At 39.9% G+C, this 24,932-nt stretch overlaps 2 protein-coding genes across 2 annotated transcripts; one reads left to right on the top strand and one right to left on the bottom strand.

Moving 5' to 3' along the window:
* The first annotated feature begins 9,173 nt into the window (after positions 1-9,173).
* On the top strand, positions 9,174-10,788 carry LOC119544293 (AKT-interacting protein-like). The gene has a single exon (XM_037849656.1). The coding sequence runs from the start codon at positions 9,362-9,364 to the stop codon at positions 10,139-10,141; it is 780 nt and encodes a 259-aa protein (XP_037705584.1). The 5' UTR covers positions 9,174-9,361; the 3' UTR covers positions 10,142-10,788.
* A 4,077-nt stretch (positions 10,789-14,865) lies between these two features.
* Positions 14,866-24,016, bottom strand: NIFK (nucleolar protein interacting with the FHA domain of MKI67). Its single transcript, XM_037850310.1, has 7 exons — positions 23,853-24,016; positions 22,157-22,285; positions 19,454-19,562; positions 18,061-18,272; positions 17,039-17,104; positions 16,851-16,922; positions 14,866-16,368 (listed from the first exon to the last, which is right to left on the bottom strand). Exons 1-7 carry the CDS (start codon positions 23,955-23,957, stop codon positions 16,177-16,179), a joined length of 885 nt encoding a protein of 294 aa, XP_037706238.1. The 5' UTR covers positions 23,958-24,016; the 3' UTR covers positions 14,866-16,176.
* Between the last annotated feature and the right edge of the window lie 916 nt (positions 24,017-24,932).

Raw genomic sequence — 24,932 nt, 5'->3', positions numbered from 1 at the left:
ATGTTCAACTAGGTTGAACTTAAGTGTCTGGAAATGAACAGAGGTAGCACCTTGTGAGAGTAACTAACAGTGCTGAATGGTGTGTGAATGGGGTGGAAAGGGGAAGCTCAGAGTCATGAATGTCACCAGAAGGAAGGTTGGAGCTTAAAAGATGGGAATATATAAAACAGTGAACCTTGTGGTGGGCAATGTTCATGATTAACTGTACAAATATTAGAAATCTCTTGCATGAACCAGAACAAATGTATGACACTATAACTAGAAGTTAATAATAGAGGGGCATATAGGGAAAAAATATACCTCTTGTAAGCTATATACTACAGTTAGTATTTTAACGTTCTTTCATCATCAGTAACAAATGTTCTATACCAATACTATGAGTCAACAATGGAAGAGGGTTGTTAGGGATATGGGAGGATCTGAGTTTCCTTTTTTTGTCTTTATTTCTTTTCTGGAGTAATGAAAATGTTCTAAAAATTGAACAAAAATTAATTGTGGTGATGGATGCACAGCTGTATGATGGTACCAGGAGCAACTGATCATACACTTTGGATATATGGATAATTGTATGGTATGTGAAAAATCACAATTGAAAAAATGAAAAAAAAAAAGAATATTGGGCAAAAACTAAGGAAATCTGAATAAACGATGGACTTGAGTTAATGAAGCAAAACAAAACAAAGGAATATTGTGTTTTTCAGACCAAGAACAAAAGTATTTGGAAGGGACCCTCCATGATAGTTTCAAATTTTTCTAAAGCCAAACCAAAGATGAAGAGGGAAACTTCCAGAAGTTTTGGGGCTGAAAACGTTTTGCTCTAAGAAGAAATAAAAATGTAATGAGAAGAAAGGAACATGGACTTTGGAACCAGCCTGGGTTTGAATCCTGGCTCCCATCTCAGGGTCCCCAGGCAGACTTAGAGAACGAGGCAGTAGTAGCTTTGAGAACAGCTGGAGGCTCCCATGCCCGTGCTCTACAATATGGGAGGTGTTAAGTAACCTTTGAGCAGGGGACCGTTTTGGCTTGACTTGGCTCTTCCCTTATTATTTAATTGTTTAATTCTCAATAGAATAATTTGGATAAACTTGAATAACTGTGGACTTTCAGGGTTGGGAAGGAGCTTAGGTCTCCTTTTGCCAGGTCATTGCCACATTGCTAAATCCAGTGATGCCCTCTCACTTGACCTGCCCAGCAGCACGGGACCAGGTTGGCCCCTGTCTCCCCTTTGCTGGGCTTCTGGAGCCCTCTGCCCTGCTTCACCTCCCACCTCACTGGCTTCTCCTTCTCCGTGACTTTCACAGCTCCTCCTCATCGCCCTGACCTCTGGACATTAGAGTGCCACAGGGCACGTGCTACTCTAAGATCTCATGCTCTCTCTTGGTTGTCACCCACATGGATGTCTCCAGCTCTGAATTCTTTGAACTTCAGACCTGTAGCTCCAGCTGTGTACTCAGCATCTCCACCTGGCTGCCTAAGAGGCACCTCAGCCTTATCAAGTCTAGAACTTGACTCCTGACCTCCACCTTCCCTTCAAACATCTTCTTACAGTCTTCCTCTTCTCCATAAATGGCAGGTCCGTTCTTCCAGCTGCTCAGGCCAAAATTTTTGGTGTCAAATTTAACTCCTTTCTTGTTTCTCTCATGCACATATCAAAACCATCAGCAAGTGCTTTGTCCAGCTCCAAATACATGCAGAATAGGATCCCTTCTCACCTCCACTGATGCTATCACCCTGGTCGGATCTCTCCTAGATGATCACAACAGCATCAACTTCTTCCCTGTGTCCTTATAGACTGTTCTAGAGACAGCAGACCCCCAGGGAGACCTTTGTGAAATGTAAACAAACCCTCCAGGATAGAATGATAGAATGATATGGCAAATGTGGCAAAATGTTAAAAGTTGGTGATCTGGGTAAGGGGTATGTTGGAGTTTTCTGTATGGATTTTGTATTATTTTTGCAACTTCCTGTAAGTTTGAAATTATTTCAAAATAAAAAGTTAAAAAAAAAAATGTAAATCCTTCAATGCCTTTCATCTCACTCAGCAGCCAAGCCAAAAGTTTTACAATGGTCTCCATGGTCCTGCCCCATCTGGCTGTCTTTACTTTCCCTTTGTACTGAAGACCTCATTTTCTACCACCTCCCTCCTTGCCCGCTCTGCTCCAGCTACATTGGTCTCCTTAATGTTTCTGGAATAACCAGACCTGCTCCTGCCTCAGGGCTTTGCACTTGCTGTTTCCTCTGCATGGAAAGCTTTTCCGCCAAGACCTCGGCCTGGTCCACTCCTCATTTCCCTAAGACCTGTGCTCAAATGTCACCTTCAGAGTGAGATCCCCTACAAACAAGTCCCAGCCCCTGCCCTTAGGGAATATATGTCCTTTGTCTGGGGTGGGAGAAAGATAAATTAGAAAACGAATAAACAAGATAGTGAAGGGGAAACATACAGGGTCACTTCATGCGAGTGACCAGGGCAGCATCCTGGAAGGAATGAGTTTTGGAGAGCTGGGGAATAGCAGCTGCAAGGCAGGGGGTTGGGAGAGCCCTTCTTTGCCCCAGCACCCCGAAGGCAGCAGGGACTGGAGCGGAGCCCTCAACCTGTGCGACAGACACTTTCCATCATGCACTCTCTTGGACCATTTGAATTTGTGTACCATTTGCATGTATAGCATAAAAATGAATTGAATGAAATTACAAAAGCTAATAAATTAAATTAATACATTAAGATTTATGTAGGTCATAAACTAAGTAAAAGAAAAAAGTCACTGGAAAACCCTAACGAATGAGCCAAATTTGTAACTTACACCCTTATATAGAACTCCTTCCACATTAACATCAGACCAGATATCTGGCTTCACATAAATTTGCAGGGTGGCAAACATTTCTACAATTGGCATTTATTAAACTACAGATGCACTGTTTATTATTATATCAGGTATCAGCGGTGTGCCGGTTTGAATGTATTATGTCCCCCAAAATGCCATGTTCTTTGATGCAGTCTTGCAGGGGCAGATGTATTAGTGTTGATTAGGTTGGAATCTTTTGACTGAGTGTTTCCATGAAGATGTGACTCAATCAGCTGTGAGTGAAACGTCTGATTGGATAATTTCCATGGAGGTGTGGACCCTGCCCATTCAGTATGGGTCTTGATTAGTTCACTGGAGTCCTATATAAAGAGCTCACAAACAGGGACCTCAGAACGACTGAGAGTGACATTTTGGAGTCGCTGCAGCTAAGACAGACATTTGGAAGACGGCTATTGAAAGCTGACATTTTGGAGAACACCATTTTGAAATACAAACTGGGTGCAAGCAGACGACAGCCACATGCCTTCCCAGCTAACAGGTTTTCTAGATGCCAATGGCTTTTCTCCAATGATGGTACCCTACCTTGGACTCTTTATGGCCTTAAGACCGTAACTTTGTAACCAAATAAACTCCCTTTATTAAAGCCATTCCATTTCCGGCATTTTGCATGAGAGCAGCATTAGCAAACTGGAACTAGCAGTGATTAAAAAAAAACAAAAAACATTGGAAAAAGCCACAATATTTATCATATAGCTAAGAGTTACAACAGATATGGATGTTATAAGAAAAATCCATTCACTCTTTCGAAAGAAAAAATTGCCCGTGATTCCCATGTATCATTGCCGAAAAACAATCGAACGGTTTGACTTCTGGACAGATGCTCGGGATATTTTCCTTGGTTCCCTTCACACAAGTCCTGCTTTTCCCAAAATGACCTCCTAGCATCCCCCGCTTTGAATAACCAAATCACAGAAGAGCCCTGCAGATGGAGCTGCCAAGAACAACAGCTCACACACTGCACATCTGCTATGGAAACTATGTTTGGTAAGTATCAAATGTCTGAATTTCTTTTCCTGGGCATCGTAGGGTTGACGGCATTTATTTATAACAGGGGTGATTCTAAAAATGGCCCACATCCATGCAGAAAAGTAATTTTCATGATACGGCTGCAAATGCATTTCCTTCTTTTTGCTATCACAAAGAGCAGCAGAGCAGGACACCCAGGTACTGGCAAGCAATTTAATGATAAAACTCAGATTTGTTACGGGGACAGGAGGAATTTGTTGGTAGGTTGTGAAACATTCTCTAATTGGGTCAGTGGAACAGTAACTCCTGACCTAAATGAGGCTGTTATTTGTTTTTGTTTTGAGAGGGGAAAAAAGGTGAGAAAGGTATCACTTAGATAGACCTTGAAAAATAATTCCCAAACGCTGAGCTTCACGAAGTGAAGTTAAAAAAAAAATGCCCCAAATTCCAAGGCCAGTGTTTATCTCGTGCTTATATTTCAGGCCTCGTGAATAAAGAATAAAACTTAAATGAGCACAGTGAATGGAAAACAGGAAATACTTTGAACCCCGCAGGCTAAGGATTGTGTTTAATTATGTTGTAAAGCAAAGTTCTCTTGAATACAAAGTTTTAAATAGACCTGAGCAAATTCTAATATATATATCCATGTTATTCACAACTAGGCACAATTTCATAAAGTAAACATTTCATGGTTTGTAGCATCAGTATGATTGCACTGCTGGCTATCTGAAATTCTTTGGCAAATATATTTTAAAACACTTATCAATTAACAGAAAAGAAGTTTAAGTACCTAGTTGCTGAAAGTCATTTGCTAGAAGTAGTTCTGCCCCCTAGTTGTCTAGAAATTGGTGCTGTATACAGTATATATGTATGTATTACAGTTATAAACAGCATCTAATAGCATCTAGATAGATAGATACATAGATAGATAGATACTTCTGATGGAGTTTTAAAAATATGTCAACATTAGGGCCTAGATCCCCTTAGTAATTTTGCATGTTTGCCGATTTCTTTAAATGAAATGAGTAAACTACAGATTTTAAGTGCCCGGGATCTATTTCCACCTAGTGTAGTGTTGCTCTCAGTTCTTCCAAAGCCGAGCAGATAAGAATGGAAACCCGTTGCCTACTTCTCCCATGCCTTCCCGGATTCCTATCCCCAACTCCTGCCCCCAATTCCAAAAAACCACCAGGTCTTATTAGCGCAAGGCTTTTGCATCCTTCCTTTCTATTGCCACTAACAACTTAGCTTTCATTCCCACCCTGTTGGAAGTAAACCTTAATGGCTTGAGCCAGCCTAATCAGCTCTGAAGTCAGATTGCCTGTGTTCAAGTATTGGCTCACCGTACGCTATCTGAGGGCTATGCAAGCTCTCCGAGCTAAGATGGGAACAGTAACATCTACCTCAAAGGGTTGTTCTGATGAGCTGTTAGGGTTCTATGAGAAACAGAATTAACAAGAGGTATTTATAAATATAAGATTTATAAAAGTGTCTCATGCAACTGTGGGTAAAAACTAGTCCAAATTCTGTAGGGCATGCAGCAAACTGGCAACTCCAATGAAGATGTTCAATGAACTCCTCAGGAAATGAACTGGCAACGTCTGTGAACGTGTTCAATGATCTCCTCAGGAAATGCTCCGCCGGTTAGCTGAAGAAGTGGTCCTCTATCTGTCTTGTTTAAAAGTCTTCAACTGATTGGGTTAAATCCAGCCACCTGCATTCTCTCATTGTGGAAGACACGCCCTTCATTGATGTAATCAGTCACAGCTGCAGCCAATTGACTGGTGATTTAATAAGCCAGCCTCTGGTTTATTAATCAGCTAGAAATGTCCTTGCAGTAATGGTTAGGCCAGTGCTTGCTTGACCAGACACCTGGGTACCATCACCTGGCCAAGTTGACACATGAACCTAACCATCACAGATGGTTTAATATATTTAAGTGCTTAGAACAGCATCTGACACATGCAAACATTTAATAAATGTTAAGTAACATCTCATAGCTCATATCATGCCTGAGTCCTTAAACGTGAATACAAGTGTTGAAAACAGTCTGTATAACTTTCATGTTTAAGGTCAGAAGACAGAAGTTGGGTTCCCTGTGATGATCTGGGCTGTTTGTTTTGAGAAGTCTATTCTGGATAAAAAGCCCTTTGTTAGATACGTGATTTGCAAATATTTTCACCCAGTCTGTGGTTTGTCTTTTCATTCCTTAACAGTGTTTTCACAGAGCAAAAGTTTTTAACATCAATTAAATTCAGTTTATCAACTTTTTCTTTTATGGCTTAAGTTTTTGGTGTCATGTCTAAGAACTCCTTACCTAACCCCAGATTGCAAAGATTTTTCTGTTTTCTTCTAAAAGATTTTTAGTTTTACATTCTATTTAAGTCTATGATTCATTTTGAGTTAAATTTTGTATAAGGTGTAAAGTTAGTGTTTCCTGTTATCAAAGATATTTGTAAATGTTCATCTGTTAATGTTAATATGCAGTAAGATTTTACGTATTTCATCTTTTGATATCTTTTCATACATATAGATACTGCCAAGTATTGATATCAACCCCCAAACATATGATTTTAATTGAGTATATTCCTCTCCTGGAAGACATCTATAGGATTCTATTAGATTCTTCTTTTGTATTTGCCTATTAGCATGTCATTACATTGCAGATTATTCACTTCCAATTGAATGTCAGGTGGAAGCTTTACATGGATTTTGAAATATGGCAATTTCTTTTGTATTTGCATTAAGGTCTGAAAAACACTGCTGGGAATTGTAATTTGAGCTTGGAAAAATACATCTGCTGTAAATTCTTGTGGGTATGGAGATTTCACTTCTTGTTTTAATTGTTGACAGCACAGGAAGTATATAAAGCAGCCTGACATTACTTGATTCAAACCTTAGTTGTCATCAAAATGACTTTACTGCCATATGAGTTTCAGATATGGGTGTTGTATTGCCTTGTAATTTTTGGTTGAATTTGTTAAGCTTAATTCATTAAGAAACATCATCAAATCTTCAGCAAAAGCGAATTTCCAAAGCCATTCAGTGTTCAATAACAGTGATTAGGGGAGGTTCTCATTCAGAAAAATTTCAAACTTGACCCTGAGCTCAGAAATATCTCAATCTTTACTGGTCCTAAACCATCAAACTGCTGGGTGGTAGGGCAAATCAGGATATTCAGCTCCTATTTCTGTACAAATTCACGGAACTGATGGTGGCCAAGGCCACAAGAGCACATGACGCACAGTGGTGACACTATTGGTTCAGTAACATGCAACAGATTTGAGCATTCTCTGAACATCACCTGCTGGTGAATATTACAGTTAATAATAATAGACTTTAAACACCTTGCATTTTCACAAACTGCTCCACATGTATTTCTACCACCATCAGTTGTGACACATCTTAGCAGATTCCACTTCAGGTGATACTCAAGTTTTTTCTCAACTCCTTTTAAAATATTCTTGCCTAGAGTTGTTCCACACAGACTATTCATAGAGGCTAATTCTTCAGTCATTTCTAGGGTGAAAGACTGTCCCAGTTTTCCCAGGACTAAAGGTGTGCCTGGAACAGGCACTCTGGGTGCTAAAATCAGAGAGGCCCTCAACAAACTGGAGTGAGTTGGTTACCTTAACACTTCAAACTTACCATCTAACTCCTTGAATAAACAACACAGCAGTATCTGTGACATGTTAACTCATCAAAAGCCAAGGAAAATCATTCCAAATCATTTGCCCTGTTTTTTTTTGAAATAATTCAATTTTATTGAGATATATTCACATGCCATGCAGTCATACAAAGCACACAATTGTTCACAGTACCACCATGTAGTTGTGCGTCCATCACCAAAATTAATTTTTGAACATTTTCATTACCACACACACAAAAGTAAAAAGAATAAAAATTAAAGTGAAAAAGAACAAATAAAGTAAAAAAAGAACACTGGGTGTTTTTTTGTTTTTTTGTTTTTGCCCCGTTTTCTAATTATCCATCCATAAATGGGACAAAGGGGAGTGTGGTCCACATGGCTTTCCCAATCATGTTGTCACCCCTCATAAGCTATTTTTTTACAGTTGTCTTCAAGATTCAAGGGTTCTGGGTTGTAGTTTGATAGTTTCAGGTATTTACTGCTAGCTATTCCAATTCATTAGAAGCTAAAAAGGTTGTCTATATTGTGTGTAAGAGTGCCCCCCAGAGTGACCTCTCGGCTCCTTTTGGAATCTCTCTGCCACTGAAAATTATTTCATTTCCTTTCACATCCCCCCTTTGGTCAAGAAGATGTTCTCCATCCCACAATGCCGGGTCCAGATTCCTCCCCGGGAGTCAAATTCCATGTTGCCAGGGGTATTTACACCCCTGGGTGTCAGATCCCATGTAGTGGGGAGGGCAGTGATTTCACCTGCCAAGTTGGCTTAGCTAGAGAGAGAGGGCCACATATGAGCAACAAAGAGGTATTCAGGAGGAGCCTCTTAGGCACAATTATAGGGAGGCCTAGCCTCTCCTTTGCAGCAACCGTCTTCCCAAGGGTGAGTCCCATGATTGAGGGCTCAGCCCATCAAACCATTGGTCCCCAATGTCTGTGAGCACATCAGCAACCATTGAGGTGGGGAAGCCCAACACCCCTGCATTCTCCCCCAGCAATGTTCACATTAGTGGCAGCATATAGTATTTCTCTTTTTGTGTCTGGCTTATTTTGTTCAGCATTATGTCTTCAAGGTTCATCCAAGTTGTCATATGTTTCACGAGGTCATTCCTTCTTACTGCTGCTTAGTATTCCATTGTGTTTATATATCACATTTTATTTATCCAATCGTCTGTTGAAGGACATTTAGGTTGTTTCCATCTCTTGGCAATTGTGAATAATGCTGCTATGAATTGGCATGCAGATATCTGTTTGCATCACTGCTTTCAGATCTTCTGGGTATATAACGAGAAGTGAAATTGCTGGATCAAAGGGTAACTCTGTATCTAGTTTTCTAAGGAACTGCCACGCTGTCTTCCAGAGTGGCTGAACCATTATACAGTCCCACCAACAATGAATAAGAGTTCCAATTTCTCCACACCCTCTCCAGCATTTGTACTTTCCTGTTTGTTTAATAGCAGCCATTCTAATTGGTGTGAGATGGTATCTCATTGTGGTCTTAATTTGCGTCTCTCTAACAGCTAGTGAAGAAGAACATTTTTTCATGTGTTTCTTGGCCATTTGTATTTCCCCTTCAGAGAACTGTCTTTTCATATCTTTTGCCCATTTTATAATTGGGCTGTCTGTACTATTGTCACTGAATTGTAGGATTTCTGTATGCAAGATACCAGTCTTGGAGGGGAGGGAAGGGCGGGGCCGGGAGCGAGCTGGGGCCGGGCGGGCGCTGTGGCTGGAGATGCTGTCGCACGGCGACGGCGCTCGGCAGCCGAGAGCACTGCTTTGAAGGCAGCAGGGTGGTGGCGCACTGGCAGGCAGTCTGGTAAAGTGAATGCTGAGGACGTCAGAGTTTGATGACAGAGACTGCTGAATTTATTTGTTTGGAGTACACGTTATGAACCCTTTCTGGAGCATGTCTACAAGCTCTGTACGCAAACGATCTGATGGTGAAGAGAAGTCATTAACAGGGGATGTGAAAACCAGTCCTCCACGCACCGCTCCAAAGAAACAGCTGCCTTCTATTCCCAAAAATGCTTTGCCCATAACTAAGCCTACATCTCCTGCCCCGGCAGCACAGTCAACAAATGGCACACATGCTTCTTACGGACCCTTCTACCTGGAATATTCTCTTCTTGCAGAATTTACCTTGGTTGTGAAGCAGAAGTTACCTGGTGTCTATGTGCAGCCATCTTATCGCTCTGCATTAATGTGGTTTGGAGTAATATTCATCCGGCATGGACTTTATCAAGATGGTGTATTTAAGTTTACAGTTTATATCCCTGATAACTACCCAGATGGCGACTGTCCACGCCTGGTGTTTGATATTCCCGTCTTTCACCCGCTAGTTGATCCCACCTCAGGTGAACTGGATGTGAAGAGAGCATTTGCAAAATGGAGGTATGAAAAAGATGTTCAGCTCTTTAAAAGTAAAGTGGTTGAAAGTGTTAAGATGTGCACTGCTCGTTTGTTTGACCAACCTAAAATAGAGGATCCCTATGCAATTAGCTTTTCTCCATGGAATCCTTCTGTACATGAGGAAGCCAGAGACAAGATGCTGACTCAGAAAAAGCCTGAAGAACAGCACAATAAAAGTGTGCATGTTGCTGGCCTGTCATGGGTAAAGCCTGGCTCAGTACAACCTTTCAGTAAAGAAGAGAAAACAGTAGCAACTTAAGAGATGGTGAATCTGGTGCACCATGCACTTTCCTGCTGGACTCTGGCCTAATTAAAGCTGACCAATGGCAGAGGACTGCCTGAAGAGTAAAGCTGTGTGAACAATGACTGATACCAGTGTTTTCCTGTATACTTAGGTTCTAACAGCAGGTTTTGGAAACCTCTCTTTAAGTAATGCATTACTTCTGTCAGAAGTGTCTTTAGGGTGGTTATCTAGTTCAGTACTCCAAATTGTTGGGGACCTTGAAGCTTAAGTATTTTTCTGAATATAATGCTAAAGGTAAGTTGCACTCATTTAAATAGACTAGACAGAATTCAACACTATTTAATGGTTTTTAAAAGCCAGTAGTTTTGGTTGTACATATAAGATGGGTAGAGAGAATAGGTTCCATAGCTCAGCACTTTTAAGTGGAAAATCATTTGAAAACTCAGTGTTTAGCCTACTGTCTTACTCAGTTGTCACTGAGGTATATATTAGATGAATGAGAGAAAACCAGAATGTTTATTCATAGTTGATTTTTTTTAAGCAAATAAATTACTGTATTTTTATGGTGGGAGGGAGAAAAAGTGTTCAAATGGTTTCTAATGAAGTCAGATATTTAAATGATGAATGACTAATGTGCTTAGTAGAGACAAAATAAACCAATAAATGATCAAAAAAAAAAAAAAAAAAAAAAAAAAAAAAAAAAAAAGATACCAGTCTTTTGTCAGATACATGGTTTCCAAAAATTTTTCCCATAGAGTTGGCTGCCTCTTCACCTTTTTGACAAATTCCTTTGAGGTATAGAAACTTTTAAGCTTGAGGAGTTCCCATTTATCTATTTTTTCCTTTCTTGCTTGTGCTTTGGGTGTAAGGTCTAGGAAGTGACCTCCTAATACAGGGCCTTGAAGATGTCTCCCTACATTATCTTCTAGGAGTTTTAAGGTACTGTCTTTTATATTGAGATCTTTGATCCGCTTTGAGTTAATTTTTGTTTAGGGTGTGAGGTAGGGGTCCTCTTTCATTCTTTTTTTTTTTTTTTTTTCCCTTTTTTTCCACCTTTTTTTTTTTTTTTTTACTTTTTATTTTGATATAAATTCAAACTTACAGGACAGTTGCAAAATAATACAAACCCCATACACAGAACTCCAGCCTACCCCAACCCCCCCTCCACTGATACCCAGATCTACCAACTTTAATATTTTTTCACTTTACCATTTCTTTCTTTCCCTCCCTCCCTCCCTATCTATCATCCACCATTTATTGTTCTGTCTTCTGAACATATGAGAGCTGGTTGCACACATCCTTGAGCAAATAATATAATTCACATATACATTTCCTGTGAACAAGAATATTCATTTATGTAATCACATTAAATGTAATTAAGAAATTCAAGAAATTTAACATTGATATAAAGCTTACATTCTATATTTCATTTTTTTCTTGTGTCCCAATTGTGTCCTTTTGAGTCTTTTCTCCTCTATTCTTAGATATCATCCAGGATCATCTATGGCATTTAATTGTCATCTTTTTTTTTAATTTTAATTTTAATTTTTTAAATTTTTATTTTGAAATAATTTCAAACATGTAGGACAGTTGCAAATACAATAGAAACCCCATACAGAGAACTCCCCCACCCCCCCACCCCCAGATATCCATATCTACCAATTTTACATTTTGCTACCTTTGCATACCTTTCTTTCTCCTTCCTCCCTTCCTTCCTTCCTTCCTCTCTCCAACACCCCCTTTCTTTCCACTATATCTATTATCTTTCTATCAATTATCTCTCTACCCTTTTATCATCTTCTGAACATTTGAGAGCAGGTTGCATGTATCATACTCCTTGAACTCATAACACTTCCATGTACATTTCCTACGAACAAGGATATTCACTTATGTTATTAACTGCAGTTAATTCAAGAAAATTAATATGGATATAAAGCTTAAATTCTATGTTCCAGTTTTTCCTTATGCCCCCTTTGAGCTTTTCTCCTCCATTCTTAGATCCACTACAGTATCATATATTGCATTGATTGTCATTAACTCTTAACTTTTTTTAAAATTAACTATATCAAAAAAAAAATTTTTTAAAGATATTCATAAAAAATCATTTCAAACAAACCATAACAAGGGAGTAAGAAAAAGACAACCAACCTAAAATAACTACTTTACTTCCAACATGTTCCTACTCTAACCCAAGAAAATAACCTAATATAGCAACATTTCTGTGAAGTTGTTCCTACCATACTCATCAGAAATTAACAAACCAAATTCATTCCTGGACATTCTCAGAATGTTAAATTTACCCACGATAGCTTATCTGTTCTTATTGGGTTATTGTTCCCCCTTCATTAATTGCTCTCTATCGCTAGTTACCCTACATTCTACATTATAAACCATTTATTTTAGGAGCGTGTTGTTTAACTTCCAGGTGTTTGTGAATTTTCTAAGTCTCTGATGGTTATTGACTTCTAAATGTATTCCATTGTGGTCAGAGAATGTGCTTTGAATAATTTCAATTTTTTTAATTTATTGAGGCTTGTTTTATGTCCCAGCATATGGTCTATTCTGGAGAAAGTTCCGTGATCACTAGAGAAGAATGTGTATCCTGGTGATTTTGGATGTGATGTTCTATTTATGTCTGTTAAATCAAATTCATTTATCAGATTGTTTAGGTTTTCAGTTTCCTTATTGGTCTTCTGTTTGGTTGATCTATCTACAGCAGAGAGTGATGTGTTGAAGTCTCCCACAATTATTGTGGTCACATTCATTGTATCCTTTAGTTTTGCCAGTGTTTGTCTCATGTATTTTTGGCACCATGATTGGGTGCATAAACATTTGATTATTTCTTCTTGTTGAATTACCCCTTTTATTAGTGTGTAGTGGCCTTCTTTGTCTCTCCTAACATCCTTGCATTTAAAGTCTAGTTTATCTGAGATTAATATTGCTACTCCTGCTTTCCTCCTCTTTCATTCTTTTAGATATGGATGCCCTATTTTTATATTGGCTGTTGATGTTGCTTTCAATGTCCTCAACTCTTAAGCAACTGATCTCACCCAAAGGTAAATAGCCTAAAACATTTGTTTTCTCCAGACGTGTTTCTCGGACTGCTGCAATCAAACCCAATATAATTAACTCACTGGTAATGGCTTGCCTTTCTTTGCTAACAAATGAACCACTTGGAAACTTACTTTGGTTGCAACCACATTGTCACTTTATTTTTATGAAGAAATTCCATTTTCTGACTGTTGCTTTCCTGGGATTTGGGGATATTGTGATGTGTGCTTGGTCTGGTAATGAATATATGTATTATTTTTTTTTGCATAGCTAAAATGTCATTGCAAAATAAACCTGATGCTGTGGCATCTCATCTGATAAAATAATGCACACTCCACTGTGCCTTAAAAGCCTGACATTGGAAGATCACTTTTCTTTTCCTGTTTTGACATGATGTTTATGTACTGGTAATAAAAATAAATGAAATTCACAGTACCGTGATATGAGAGACACTCAAAATGCATTTAATTACAACTGCATCGTTGCAATTTGTACTGCACGGAGCAGCAGTGCTAAGCAATGAAAGCACCTTATATCACCTCTGCCATAGCTGAACTCCTGTAGCGCAAAAACAACCCCAGACAATACATAAACAAAGGTGGCTCTTCAAAATGAACCTTTATTTATGGACACTGACATTTGAACCTCATTTAATTTTCCTATCATAAAATTCTTTTCGATTCTTTGCAACCACTTAAAAACATAGACCATTCTCGGCTCAGGGACTGTACTGGCAGCGGGTTGCATTTGGTCTGTGTGCTACTGCCACCCTCTGGGCTCCAAGACGATGCCTGTTGCAGTGAGGTTTGAGCGGTAAGGTTATGGTTATTTCTGGCTTGCAATAAGTGGAAATGCTACATGATCAGTTCTGGGCTGAGGAGAGCAGCAGTTTGCATCCCAGTCACAGCGGAAGATGGCTGCTCTAAATTGCCTAAATTGCTTCAGTTTTTGGGTGTACTGAGATTTTGGAACTCGTGTTAGCACAGCCCATCCTATTCTGTCTCACATCATCCATCAGCCGGGTTGCAATCCACAGTCAGCAACAGTGACCAGCTGCCACGGATATGGTCGCATTACATTCCAAATAATGCCAGCAATAGACTTTGTGTTCAGCAATTATTTGCTTGCCACCCATTCTTACAGCCAATACACAGCTTGTGAAATGGCTGGCTCCAACTGAACCATCTGTGGGTTCCTTTTTTTTTTTTTTTAACTTTATATTTTAATAACATTTATATGACTAAAAATTCCCTATTTTAACTACTTTCAAGTATGCAATTCACTAGTATTATATTCACAATACTGTGCTACCGTGTACCAACATCCATTACCCCCAACTTTTCCAAATAGAAACTCACTCAGTGAAGCAATAACTCCTTCCCCTCCCTGCCCCCTGAAAACCTGTAAGCTACTAGTCCCTAAAATTCACATATCCTAGGTAGTTCAAAAATGCGAGATCATACAATATTTGTCTTTTTGATTGGCTTATTTCACTCAACCAGATGTCTTCAAGGTTCATCCATGTTGTACCATGTGTAAGAACTTGGTTCCTTTTTATAGCCGAATAATATTCTATTGTTAACACATGGTTGCATAACTTTTGAAAAATTAGTAAAGGGCAAAAATAACCCAATTCCACACCATTAGTATTTCAATGTATATTTTCCATTTTTAAAAAACGCATTTTTACATATTTGTGGCCATAATGATTGTACAATTTTGAATTTTACCCTTTTCACTTACTCGAACACATTGCTCCTTATTATTGCAAAATTTTATTCACTGAGAGGCTTTCATGCCAGACCCTGGCCCGAGTTTCTCCTATAGTCTGAATTTCTTTACACTTCTTTAAGAGATGATGAAGATACCATACTTTTGGAAGGAAGTTTTCGTGGCAGGTTGGGATGGGGAAAAATATTCCTACACTGGAAATATGTTTGAGTGCACATGCTCCTTGGGGAGATTAAACAAGTCAGACTTACGCCCATGTGTTTAAGTTCATCTAATGCTCTCCTAGAGGGGACAACCAGAGGGATGACTGGATCCACAGTTCAGAGATGGTTTGAAAAGGGAGGCAATTCTGTTATTGAATCATTCAATAAATATATACTGAGCATCTTCTGTGTGTCAGGTACTTCTCTAATGGTATAATCTGCTCTTTATATACAGTTAAAACCAATTCTGTTTTGCATTTTGCACCAGAACACCTTGTTCAGTGTTAAAAGATTTAACAAACATTGGCTGGAAAACATCCCTGATGGCAATGGATGACTTCATGAATTCAGATTACCATATAAAAAAACACATTTCAAGGGCACCAGAAACTTTTCAAAGTAGTTGAGAAGGCGAAAAACTATTTTATTTCAAGACTCCCAAGTCCCACTTACATACAAATGAATTATAGATGTGTTTTTGCTGGTCACTGTTTGAATTTTGGAATATAATTCCACACTAACAGATACAAAATGTTAGTTATTAATTCATGCTAGCCCATCAAAGACTAATTTAACATTACTGGTAAAAATGAGTCATATACACATAAACGAATCTGCGTTTACACTTGGACTATATTTCATGTTCTCACTCAGCAGTTTAACTTTCAATTTCAACCATTTGATGCTGAATTCTTATTGAATCAATGTACAATGCCCAACACAGAGAACTATGTAGCGGAAAGCAAGACTGGTGGTGTTTATTTGTTTACAACAAAGGCTACAGTTTATACTTAAACCTGCCAATTATGAAACCTGCAAAGAAAACCGAGACATCCAACAGGACAAAAAGGCCACGTGGGTGGAGCTGCTGCCAGTTGGTATGTGTCCTTGTATTGGCAAGCCAATGTCACTGACTGTGTTTATTTACTTGAACCAGGAGTATGTTTTTCTTCTGAAAATCTCGCCAACAGATGCACTTCATTGCACCTAGTCAAGTTTAAAGAATTAGCCCTAATAACAAAATCACATTTGTCAGAAGAAACATTATGCATAATACATTCAAAATCACTGTTTGCTTTTCCTTCGTCTTTTTTTCCCTGAACGTGCAGGTGGTGTTTGAGTCTCTTGTTTTTCTTCTTTTGCACCAGATATGGGCTCTTTGAAAACTATTTCATTATCTTCATCATTATCATTCATTTCAGTCACTTCAGATTTTCGTCTCTCCAAAAACGTTGGTGTACAAACTGGTGTGGGGCCCTGGATGCAACAAGAAAAAGATTATGGCACATAAATGTGAGGTGAGAACTAGAATAAATTTACTGAAAAATATCACCTCCCCCCTACTTTTTTAAGTTGTGCGGTTGTTATTTTAGGACTACTTCTATCTTTTGGTGACACAATCATATGTAATAAAGAACTTAGATGCTTATCAAGCTCAGTATGCAAATTCAAAATTAACTGGAATATGAATACTTTCCCTTACAGGGTTTTGGGTAGAAAACTCTTAAGCATACATTTATAAAAATAATGGCCTCATTTCTCTCTCCTGACTCACTCTGCTTGAAAAGGTAAAAACTACAATAAGCTTGAGATAACTTGCTAAGTTCACTATATCTGCTCAATCACCAGAAATGTCACAAGTCAAGATTAACAAAACATTAATAGTGTTGAAACTGCTTTTCATCTTCCAAAGTTATTTCTAAACTACCTGGAGCCCAGAATAAAGACAACAATTTTACCTGGCTATCTCCAGTGCTCTTAGGAGTGGTAGGATTTCCTGAAACCTTTTGTTTCTTCTTGTCTGGGAAAACCTTCAATAAATTTAAAAAGATTTATGAATCTGCATATTTATCAGCCACAGTAGTCTTGAATATACTTTACTATTTCTTATGCCAACATCTGGCATGTTATTATGATAAAATTTTACCTGGCTATTCGTAGACTTCTGAAGAACAGTGTTTGAAGCATTTCTTTTTTTCTCTTTCCGTAAAATCTTAATTAAATATAAAGAAATTATAAACCTTTAGTCTTGCATCTTTACTTTTTTCACGTACCATTATATCCTCATACATATTGGTAAAACCTCCCTAAATGACAGAAACATTCCATTTAAAAATTAAAACTCAAAAAACACAGAGTTTAAAAATGGTCTTACATAAAGAGCAAAACAAGAAGAGGGACCCAGTTGAGGAACTGTCAAAAGCTGAACAGGTTGAAGGGAGGGCCAAAACCTGGAGCTCGTCATACAGAATCCTGGATGAGGAAGGTGGCATTAAGAATGTGAAAAGGTAGGCTCTGGAGAAGTCCTGTCCTGGCCAAGATCAGGATTGTGGCAGGCCTGTTTCTCCTCAAAGTAACAAACAGGCTACCGGAAAAGCAGTTTTTGTATGCTTCCTTTCAGGCTTTGCTGCCTCCGCTCCTCAATGGTTCATGAGAGTGACAGGGCCCACCACGATGTTCCAGTGTTGGTGAAGATGGTGTTTGGGATTTGGACAAAGAATTAACAATCAGGTACTAGGCCAAACAAGGATAACTGCCTTTTAGCCACATCCTAAATGCATGCACTCCTGTTTTTTATTAAGAGATGTATACAGCTCTCCACTGATGCTGGTAGTGGCACTTTATACAGCAATCCTTGAGCATTACAGTCTTTGGTTACATCAGATCACGGAAGTTTTGCAAATCAGGTAATCTCTTTAAGGAGTTTCCTCTTCTGTGTAATGGGGATAATAGGATCTGCTCTGACAGGCTTTTAGGAAAAACTTTAAATGCAATGCAGTGTTTCAAAAATTTAGTTAAAACCTAGTATGTAATAAGCATTGGGTCAGGTACTTTACATACAATCATAACAGAAAATGTAGATATATGTTATATCTAGTGAGGTAAAACCTCCTCCCCTGTCAAAATAAAACCACACAAAAAAAAAATATTTCAAGAAGGAATATTTACCAATGAAGGAAAATCGTATTTTATTCCTTTTTGAGCTAATTTCTTCCTGAGTAATTTTTCTTTGTTTTTAAATCGTTTCTCCATCCGTAGCTTTTCTATAAGTGTCCGTTTCTTATTATACCGTTTCACTGCTGGATGTGATGGCTTTGCAAACGGAACATCCCAGTCTTTGAAAAGTTCTTCGTGTACTTTTTCAGATTCTAGAAACTCACCTATATTTTAATAAATAATAAAAGAAAAACGTTTTCAACCAAGTAAGAGGGAAGGGTAATAACTTTAGAATTTCCCAAGGATCATCTGTTGCCCATGGATCATAATAAAGATGTTGCTAATCTCTTTATCAATGTGATTAAGGAGCCAATTCTACTCAAATGGAGTGACTTAATGCTTTAGGACAGAGCGATAAAATCCCACAAGCTTGCACCTAATTTTGCTGTTTTTCAAAAGTCAGATACACATAGTATTCATCTTACACATGTGGTCAACATTTTGAGGCCACCTACCCAGCCCATTCCCTCCTGGCAGGAGCCAAGTTTTAATATACGACGACTCATGACATCAGCCAGGCCACCCAGACTCTCACGGAATGGAAATAGTTAGAGAGGTGCTGCTCGAGCAGATGCACGTGGGTTGGGAACCTTGGATGGCCACACTCCGCCATGGCCCAGAGAGGCCAGAAATGGAACTCCCGCCTCCTAAGGCCCTGGGATCTGTTGATACCCCTTGGGAAGGCAGAGATGGTGGCTCTTTTTGCTGCTTTCTGCAGGACTAACCTCTAATCTGGTGTCATCATTTCTCTTCTACTCCTTACGGCTTCTCTGTGCACAACTGACAGCTAGTATTATTTAGACTGATTCTAAAATGTGGTTCCCTATCTTTAGTGTCATCTATCTAGAACCCGCTAGTGGGCTCCCCACTGCCCTCAGGGTTAAGTTCTAAACACCTTACTCAGAATGATAAGACCTGCAATGATCTGGCCTATAACTTACTTCTGGCTCCTCTCTTGCTACTCGCCACCACATTCCTCACAGGCAAATACTATTAAATAAGCACTGGCTTGGCACTTGCTGTCCCCTCTGCCAGAACTGTTCATGCCCACCCCCTTTACTGGCTCATGCCTATTTACTCCTCAAATTTCAATTTAAATACTTCCTCGGGCAAGCCTTCCACGTGCCATTAAGAATGGTTTAGCTGCTCTTCTTATATCTCAAAGTAACTTGTCCTGATTCCATCTTGGCATTTTAAAAATTTCCAAATTTCTGGAAAATGCCCTGAAATCCTCGCAGCCTTCCTTAAGGGAACAAGTCCAGGCAGTTAATCTGTCCTTCCCAGCACAGTTACCTCGCAGCAGGGGACATCTGTGCCAACCTGTAGGTAAGATAAGGGCACTTACACTTCAAGAGCCTTTCACCGAAAAGGTAGTTGTTCATTGTTTCAGCAACTATCTTGGCAACATCATCAGACTCGAACTCCACAAAGGCATAGCCTTTGCTATTTCCAGTCTGTAGGGGAAAATTCATAAGTGGACCAATTAAATTCTAATGTGCTATTAAAGCCCTAAAAGGTCATTAATTTAAACACTACGTTAATTCAATTCCCAAATAACATGACAACTCTAATTCCAACTTCAACTCACAGACCAGAGCCTGGTATGGGAAAAGAAAAGACCCAAAACAGTCTGAACATGCAGCTGATTTTCAGGCATTCCTGAAATTTTTGTTATGTATGATAAATACATGATGACTATGGCTGGAATTTCTTCAATAGCAACACCTCATTGCATAAAAGAGATATAGGAGGGTCCCAGTCCTTTATTTGTTATCTAATTCACCAAAACAGTATGATGCTTCAAAGAATTCAGGTAATATAATTCCCATTTCCTATGTAAGAGCTGAGAAGAAACTAACTCCTCAGCATCTCCCAGCTCATCTGTAAAACACTGTATACATTTTCACATTTATCAGCAACTGGCCACCTTCCTAGACTGGGAGCAAGGGAACTGCTGGAGATCTCTGTAACATCTTGACCTCAGCACACCCCACCAAGCAGATTTTCTCACTGACCTCAGTGAATGGGTTCTGAAGTCTGAAAGCCCAGATTCTGAAATCAACACTTACTTGGGTAAGTAGCCTTTAAGCGTTCTGCGCCTTGGTTTTTTACTCTCTATAAAATAACTACTATCCTAGGTTTGCTCTGAAGATATTAAATAATCCACAAGAGCTCAACGCAATGTCTATTAAACACTCAATAAATGTTACCAATTATTAGTGATAACTAGACCGATTCCATGATCCCAACTCCAAAAGAAGGTGTAGGAGAGGAAAAGAGAGACTGAAATCCAACTCAATCTACTACTATTGTAAACTTTTAAAAAGTGATTTGAAAATACATCTCATGTCAAAAAAGTATTAATACCTTTACCCAGTAATCCCAGAATAGTGGAAATACCAAGCAAAAAGTAAAAATTCAGGTGGGGTGGGGAAGGTGGTTAACTTTACTATGCAACAGTGCTGGAAATGGTAAATTCCAATGGTCAATAAATAACAGAGCCACAACTTCACTAAGAGCCAGGCAGCTCCAAAGACCATGACCCTCTCTGCTCAGTGATATTTCAAACTCCGAGTCTGGCCTTTTAGAGGGAGGACAACACCAATTCAGCAGGTCAAAAAACTATTTAAAAAACACAAAAAACAAAAAAAAACAGAACAGAAAATCAAAGCACAATCACACAATATAAAGTCAATTATTATTTCATAGAACTTTTATTTCTGTTATATTTCCACACATACACATGTGTGCTACCTTGTACTATAAAATTTCTTATTGTGGGTCAAAGTTTGAAAACCATACTACCATAGAGAAATTTGTCCACAACTGCACAAAGAATGTTCACTTTCACCTATAAAAGCGAAAAATTTAAAACCAAATCTTCAATACAAGGGTGGATAAATAAACTTTAGGACATGCAAGCAAAAGAAGACTTCAAAGACAATGAATGTACAAAAGTTACATGGATAAATCTCAGCAAATAAATGAATTAAAAAAACTAAGTTGCAGAGTAAAAATGTTTATATATAGTTTTAAAATTAATAAACATAATAAGCAAATGTTACAAGTAGATAAATAGAAAAAACTTAAAAGGAATACAGAGAAAATAGGTTATTTTGGTTAGGATGGAGAAAATACCAGGGAATTTTTAATTTAAAATTTTCTTCAATGTTGAGGTGTTGCTTTGACAACATACAATTTTTAAAAGGTATTAATCTGTGGTTTCATGACAACTGGTAGACGACAGGATACATAACTTACCTCATCGTATGTCAAATCAAATATAAATTTTAATTTTCATCTAATGCAACTTAAGAGGGATAATGTGAAAAAAGTGTTATCAAGAAAACAGGGATTCCAACAAAGAGATGAGTGTGGCTACAATCAACAGAAATCAGGGGTAGGGGGGCAGAAAATAAAGTGGGTTACTCCTAAATCACTCAAATCAACCACATAAACCTCTTTCATTAGGAGACAGAATCAACCTAACAACATTTATATAGTGATTATTGTGTGCCTGGCATTGTTCTAATTTATTACTTCACTTAGTCCTTGATTAAATACTTCTAGGAAGTCAGTGCTTTATTATTCATATTTTACAGTTCAGAAAACCAAAGTACAGAGGTTACATAAGTTGTCTAAGGTCATACAAGTAGCAAGCTGAAGAGCCAGGCCTCAAACCCAGGTAGCCTGACTATAGAGTCCTTACTCTTAACTAACTTACCATACAAACTCTGGCTATTACAGGGATGCCAATGCCAGATGATATATGAACAAGCTTCTCAAAGTGAGGTTCACTGAACAGGACCATCAATTTGATTTGAGGATTTGGAGCAAATACTTTCTTTTCTTAATAAAAAAATAAATGACTCAAAATAATATTGACTGTGCTCCTGTGTGTTGTTTCAGGTTCCAAGTCCCACTCTCCTCTATTGCCACCCCTTTCTGAGCAAAGTCTGATAAGCAATAATGTGTGAAAATGCTCTGTAAACTGTCCAGGATTTTATACATCTGAAAAACAAAATAATTCAACTCTAAAAAATTTTACCTTTTTACTTCTGGAAAGTCTGAGTCTTGTGACAGTGCCAAACTGGGAGAAATATGCTTGGAGCTGGGGTTCGAAAAGTCCTCGAGGTATGTGGCCCACATACACTACTCCAGGAGTAATTTTTTCTTGCTAAAGATATAAAGACCAAGTAAGTAAATATCTTTTAAATTAGAACAATGACATTACAACAAAACTTGTAAAACCCCCAGCTCTAGGTTCAACCCTGCTTTTGGTTCACCAAAGAGGCTAAGAACCTACTCTGTGTTTCCATTTATCATAGCTGTAATTAAAGAATTAGCTGGCTAATTAATGCCCATCTCCCCAATAGGACAATCGTCAAGCAGACAACTGTCTTAGTTTTATTTCCAAACACTGAACACAATGTAAGTACTAAGTAAATGTGTGTTTACTCAATGGGTAAGAAAATACATCTTTGAACATGTCATTTTAATTTACTGCCCAGAGAACTCCGCATAGATGTACCAAGCTTTGCTCCCTTCAAATTTTTATGCAGATCACTGTTTACTCGCACTTAACCACTTTTGATTAGTTTGCTAACGTTCACAACGCAGACGGACCTCTCAGCATCTCAGCCACTGCACCCTTACCTCCTATAACAATTTTTTCCACACGTGTATTTTATGCTAAAAATCAAATTACAAAGAGGTCACTCTGGTGGACATTCTTATGCACTACATAGATAACACGTCTTAGGTTTTAATGTATTGGAATAGCTAGAAGTAAATACCTGAAACTACCAAACTCCAACCCAGCAGTCTGGACTCCTGAAGACAATCACATAATAATGTAGATTACAAGGGGTGACAGTGTGATTGTGAAGACCTTGTGGATCACACCCCCTTTATCTAGTATATGGATGAGTAGAAAGATGGCGATAAAAACTAAAGGACAAATGGGGTGGGATGGGGGGATGATTTGGGTGTTCTTTTTTCACTTTTATTTTTTATTCTTGTTCTGGTTCTTTCTGATGTAAGGAAAATGTTCAGAGATAGATTGTGGTGATGAACGCATAACTATGTTATCATACTGTGGACGGTGGATTGTATACCATGGATAACTGTATGGTGTGTGAATGTATTTCAATAAAACTGAATTTAATAAAAAAAAAAAAAAGTACTTGCTGAAGCCGTTGTTCATTTAAAAAACAAAACACAAAAAAACAAACAAACAAAAAAATCAAATTACAAACCTCATGCTAAGGGCCCCAGTAAGCAAGTGGGACTTGGCAAATATCGTCTTTGAAGATCTCCAAAGTCAACAACCGGGCACACAAACCTTGCGAATGGTGGGTGACGCATGTCTTGGGCCCCCATTTTCGGGGACAAAGCGGAAGCGTAACAGCTTTAACCCCAAATTAATCTGCAGTAAAAGAGAGCCATTCCCACCAGCTGGCTCTCTTTTTCGGCCTCCTGCTGCAGCCCAATACCTACCCCTTGTCTCCACCCGAGGGCCTCTAGACCTCCGAGCCCAAGCTCCACCACTAGTTCTCGACGAGCGTTAACCTACACGTCTCGGGGAAGCCTCGGCCTACAAGCTCCCGAGGTGGCTTCCTGACTCGACGGGGAGACCTTGGAAGGGGTCGAGGAGTGAGGAGGGACAGGGGCTCTCCGCCAGGGCCCGCGCAGGGCCCGCGCCCGCCGCCTCCCCTCGCATTCCGGGCGGCGGGGCCGCTCACCTGGGTCGAGCGTTGGCGGACTTGCGCCACCTTCTTCTGAAACTTGGCCTGCTCCTGCGGGTCCAGCGACAGGAGCGGCTTGGCCGGACCGGAAACCTCCGCCATGTCCAAAGCGGTCTACCCGAAGCCCTCCACGCGGCACTCCCGGAAACTAGGTGCGGGCCACTCTCCCACGGCGGAAGTAGAAGCTGCAGGACGCAGCGCGGAACGCGGCGCAGGGGGCGGGGCCTGGGCGAGCTCGGGCGCCACCTGCTGGCGCGGCGCCGCCTGGCGGTGGTCCCACACCTTCCTTGGGTCCGAAATGGCAGAGGGTCACGCCTACTTTTTGCCCGCCAATTTCAAAGGGGGATTAAAAGTAATCTCCAAAACAACACCCGTGCTCTTCAGGTCTGGCTAACCATTCCTTCATTCGTTTATTCTTTCCTTCTTTTGCTCATTTGGTTTCTGAGCCTCTCCTACGTGTCCTTGGCCGACTAACCCTTAGGGAATTACAGACTGGGCGGGCAAAAGAGGGTAGATAAAGCCGCCCCTGAGGGTGGGCTGCGGGCTGCGGGAGACCTGAGAGCTCCCGGAGAGGTTCGCTTGGTGGCCAAGCAGGGCCTCCCGGGGGGTGGGGGCCGTAAAGGAACTGAGACCTGAAGGCGACGGGAAGGAGCTAGGAGCCACGTCCAGGCAGGGTATCAGTGCGGGCAGAGGGGACAGGCAGGCGGCGGTGGTGCAGTGCGGGCAGGTGGGGATGGGGGACAGCACCTCAAGGACAGCAGTGCGATGGGGACTAGAGTGTGGGAGGGGTGGTAGGAGGCGGACGGGCTGGAGTTCCAGGGCTCTGCGCGTCCCGGGGCAGAGCTGGGATTTTATTTTAACGCTGGGGCATGTGAGGGCTTTAAGCTTGGCTCTGGTTCTCCTGACTTGGAGTGTTCAAATCCTGCCCAAGTAAGGGTGGGGAGTGGAGAGGAGGCCACAGGGATAGCCCAGGCAGAGGCCTCGGGGAACAGCTCGGGTGTGTGTGCCCATGAGGGGCGGCCTGGGGTGGGGGTGGAGGGCTGTGCACGGAAGGGGGACCTCCCACCCCATAACCTC

The sequence above is a fragment of the Choloepus didactylus genome, chromosome 9, assembly GCF_015220235.1.
Source record: "Choloepus didactylus isolate mChoDid1 chromosome 9, mChoDid1.pri, whole genome shotgun sequence".
Taxonomy (NCBI): domain Eukaryota; kingdom Metazoa; phylum Chordata; class Mammalia; order Pilosa; family Megalonychidae; genus Choloepus; species Choloepus didactylus.
The sequence above is the reverse complement of the archived record's forward strand: the minus strand, read 5'-3'. Positions and strand labels throughout refer to the sequence as shown.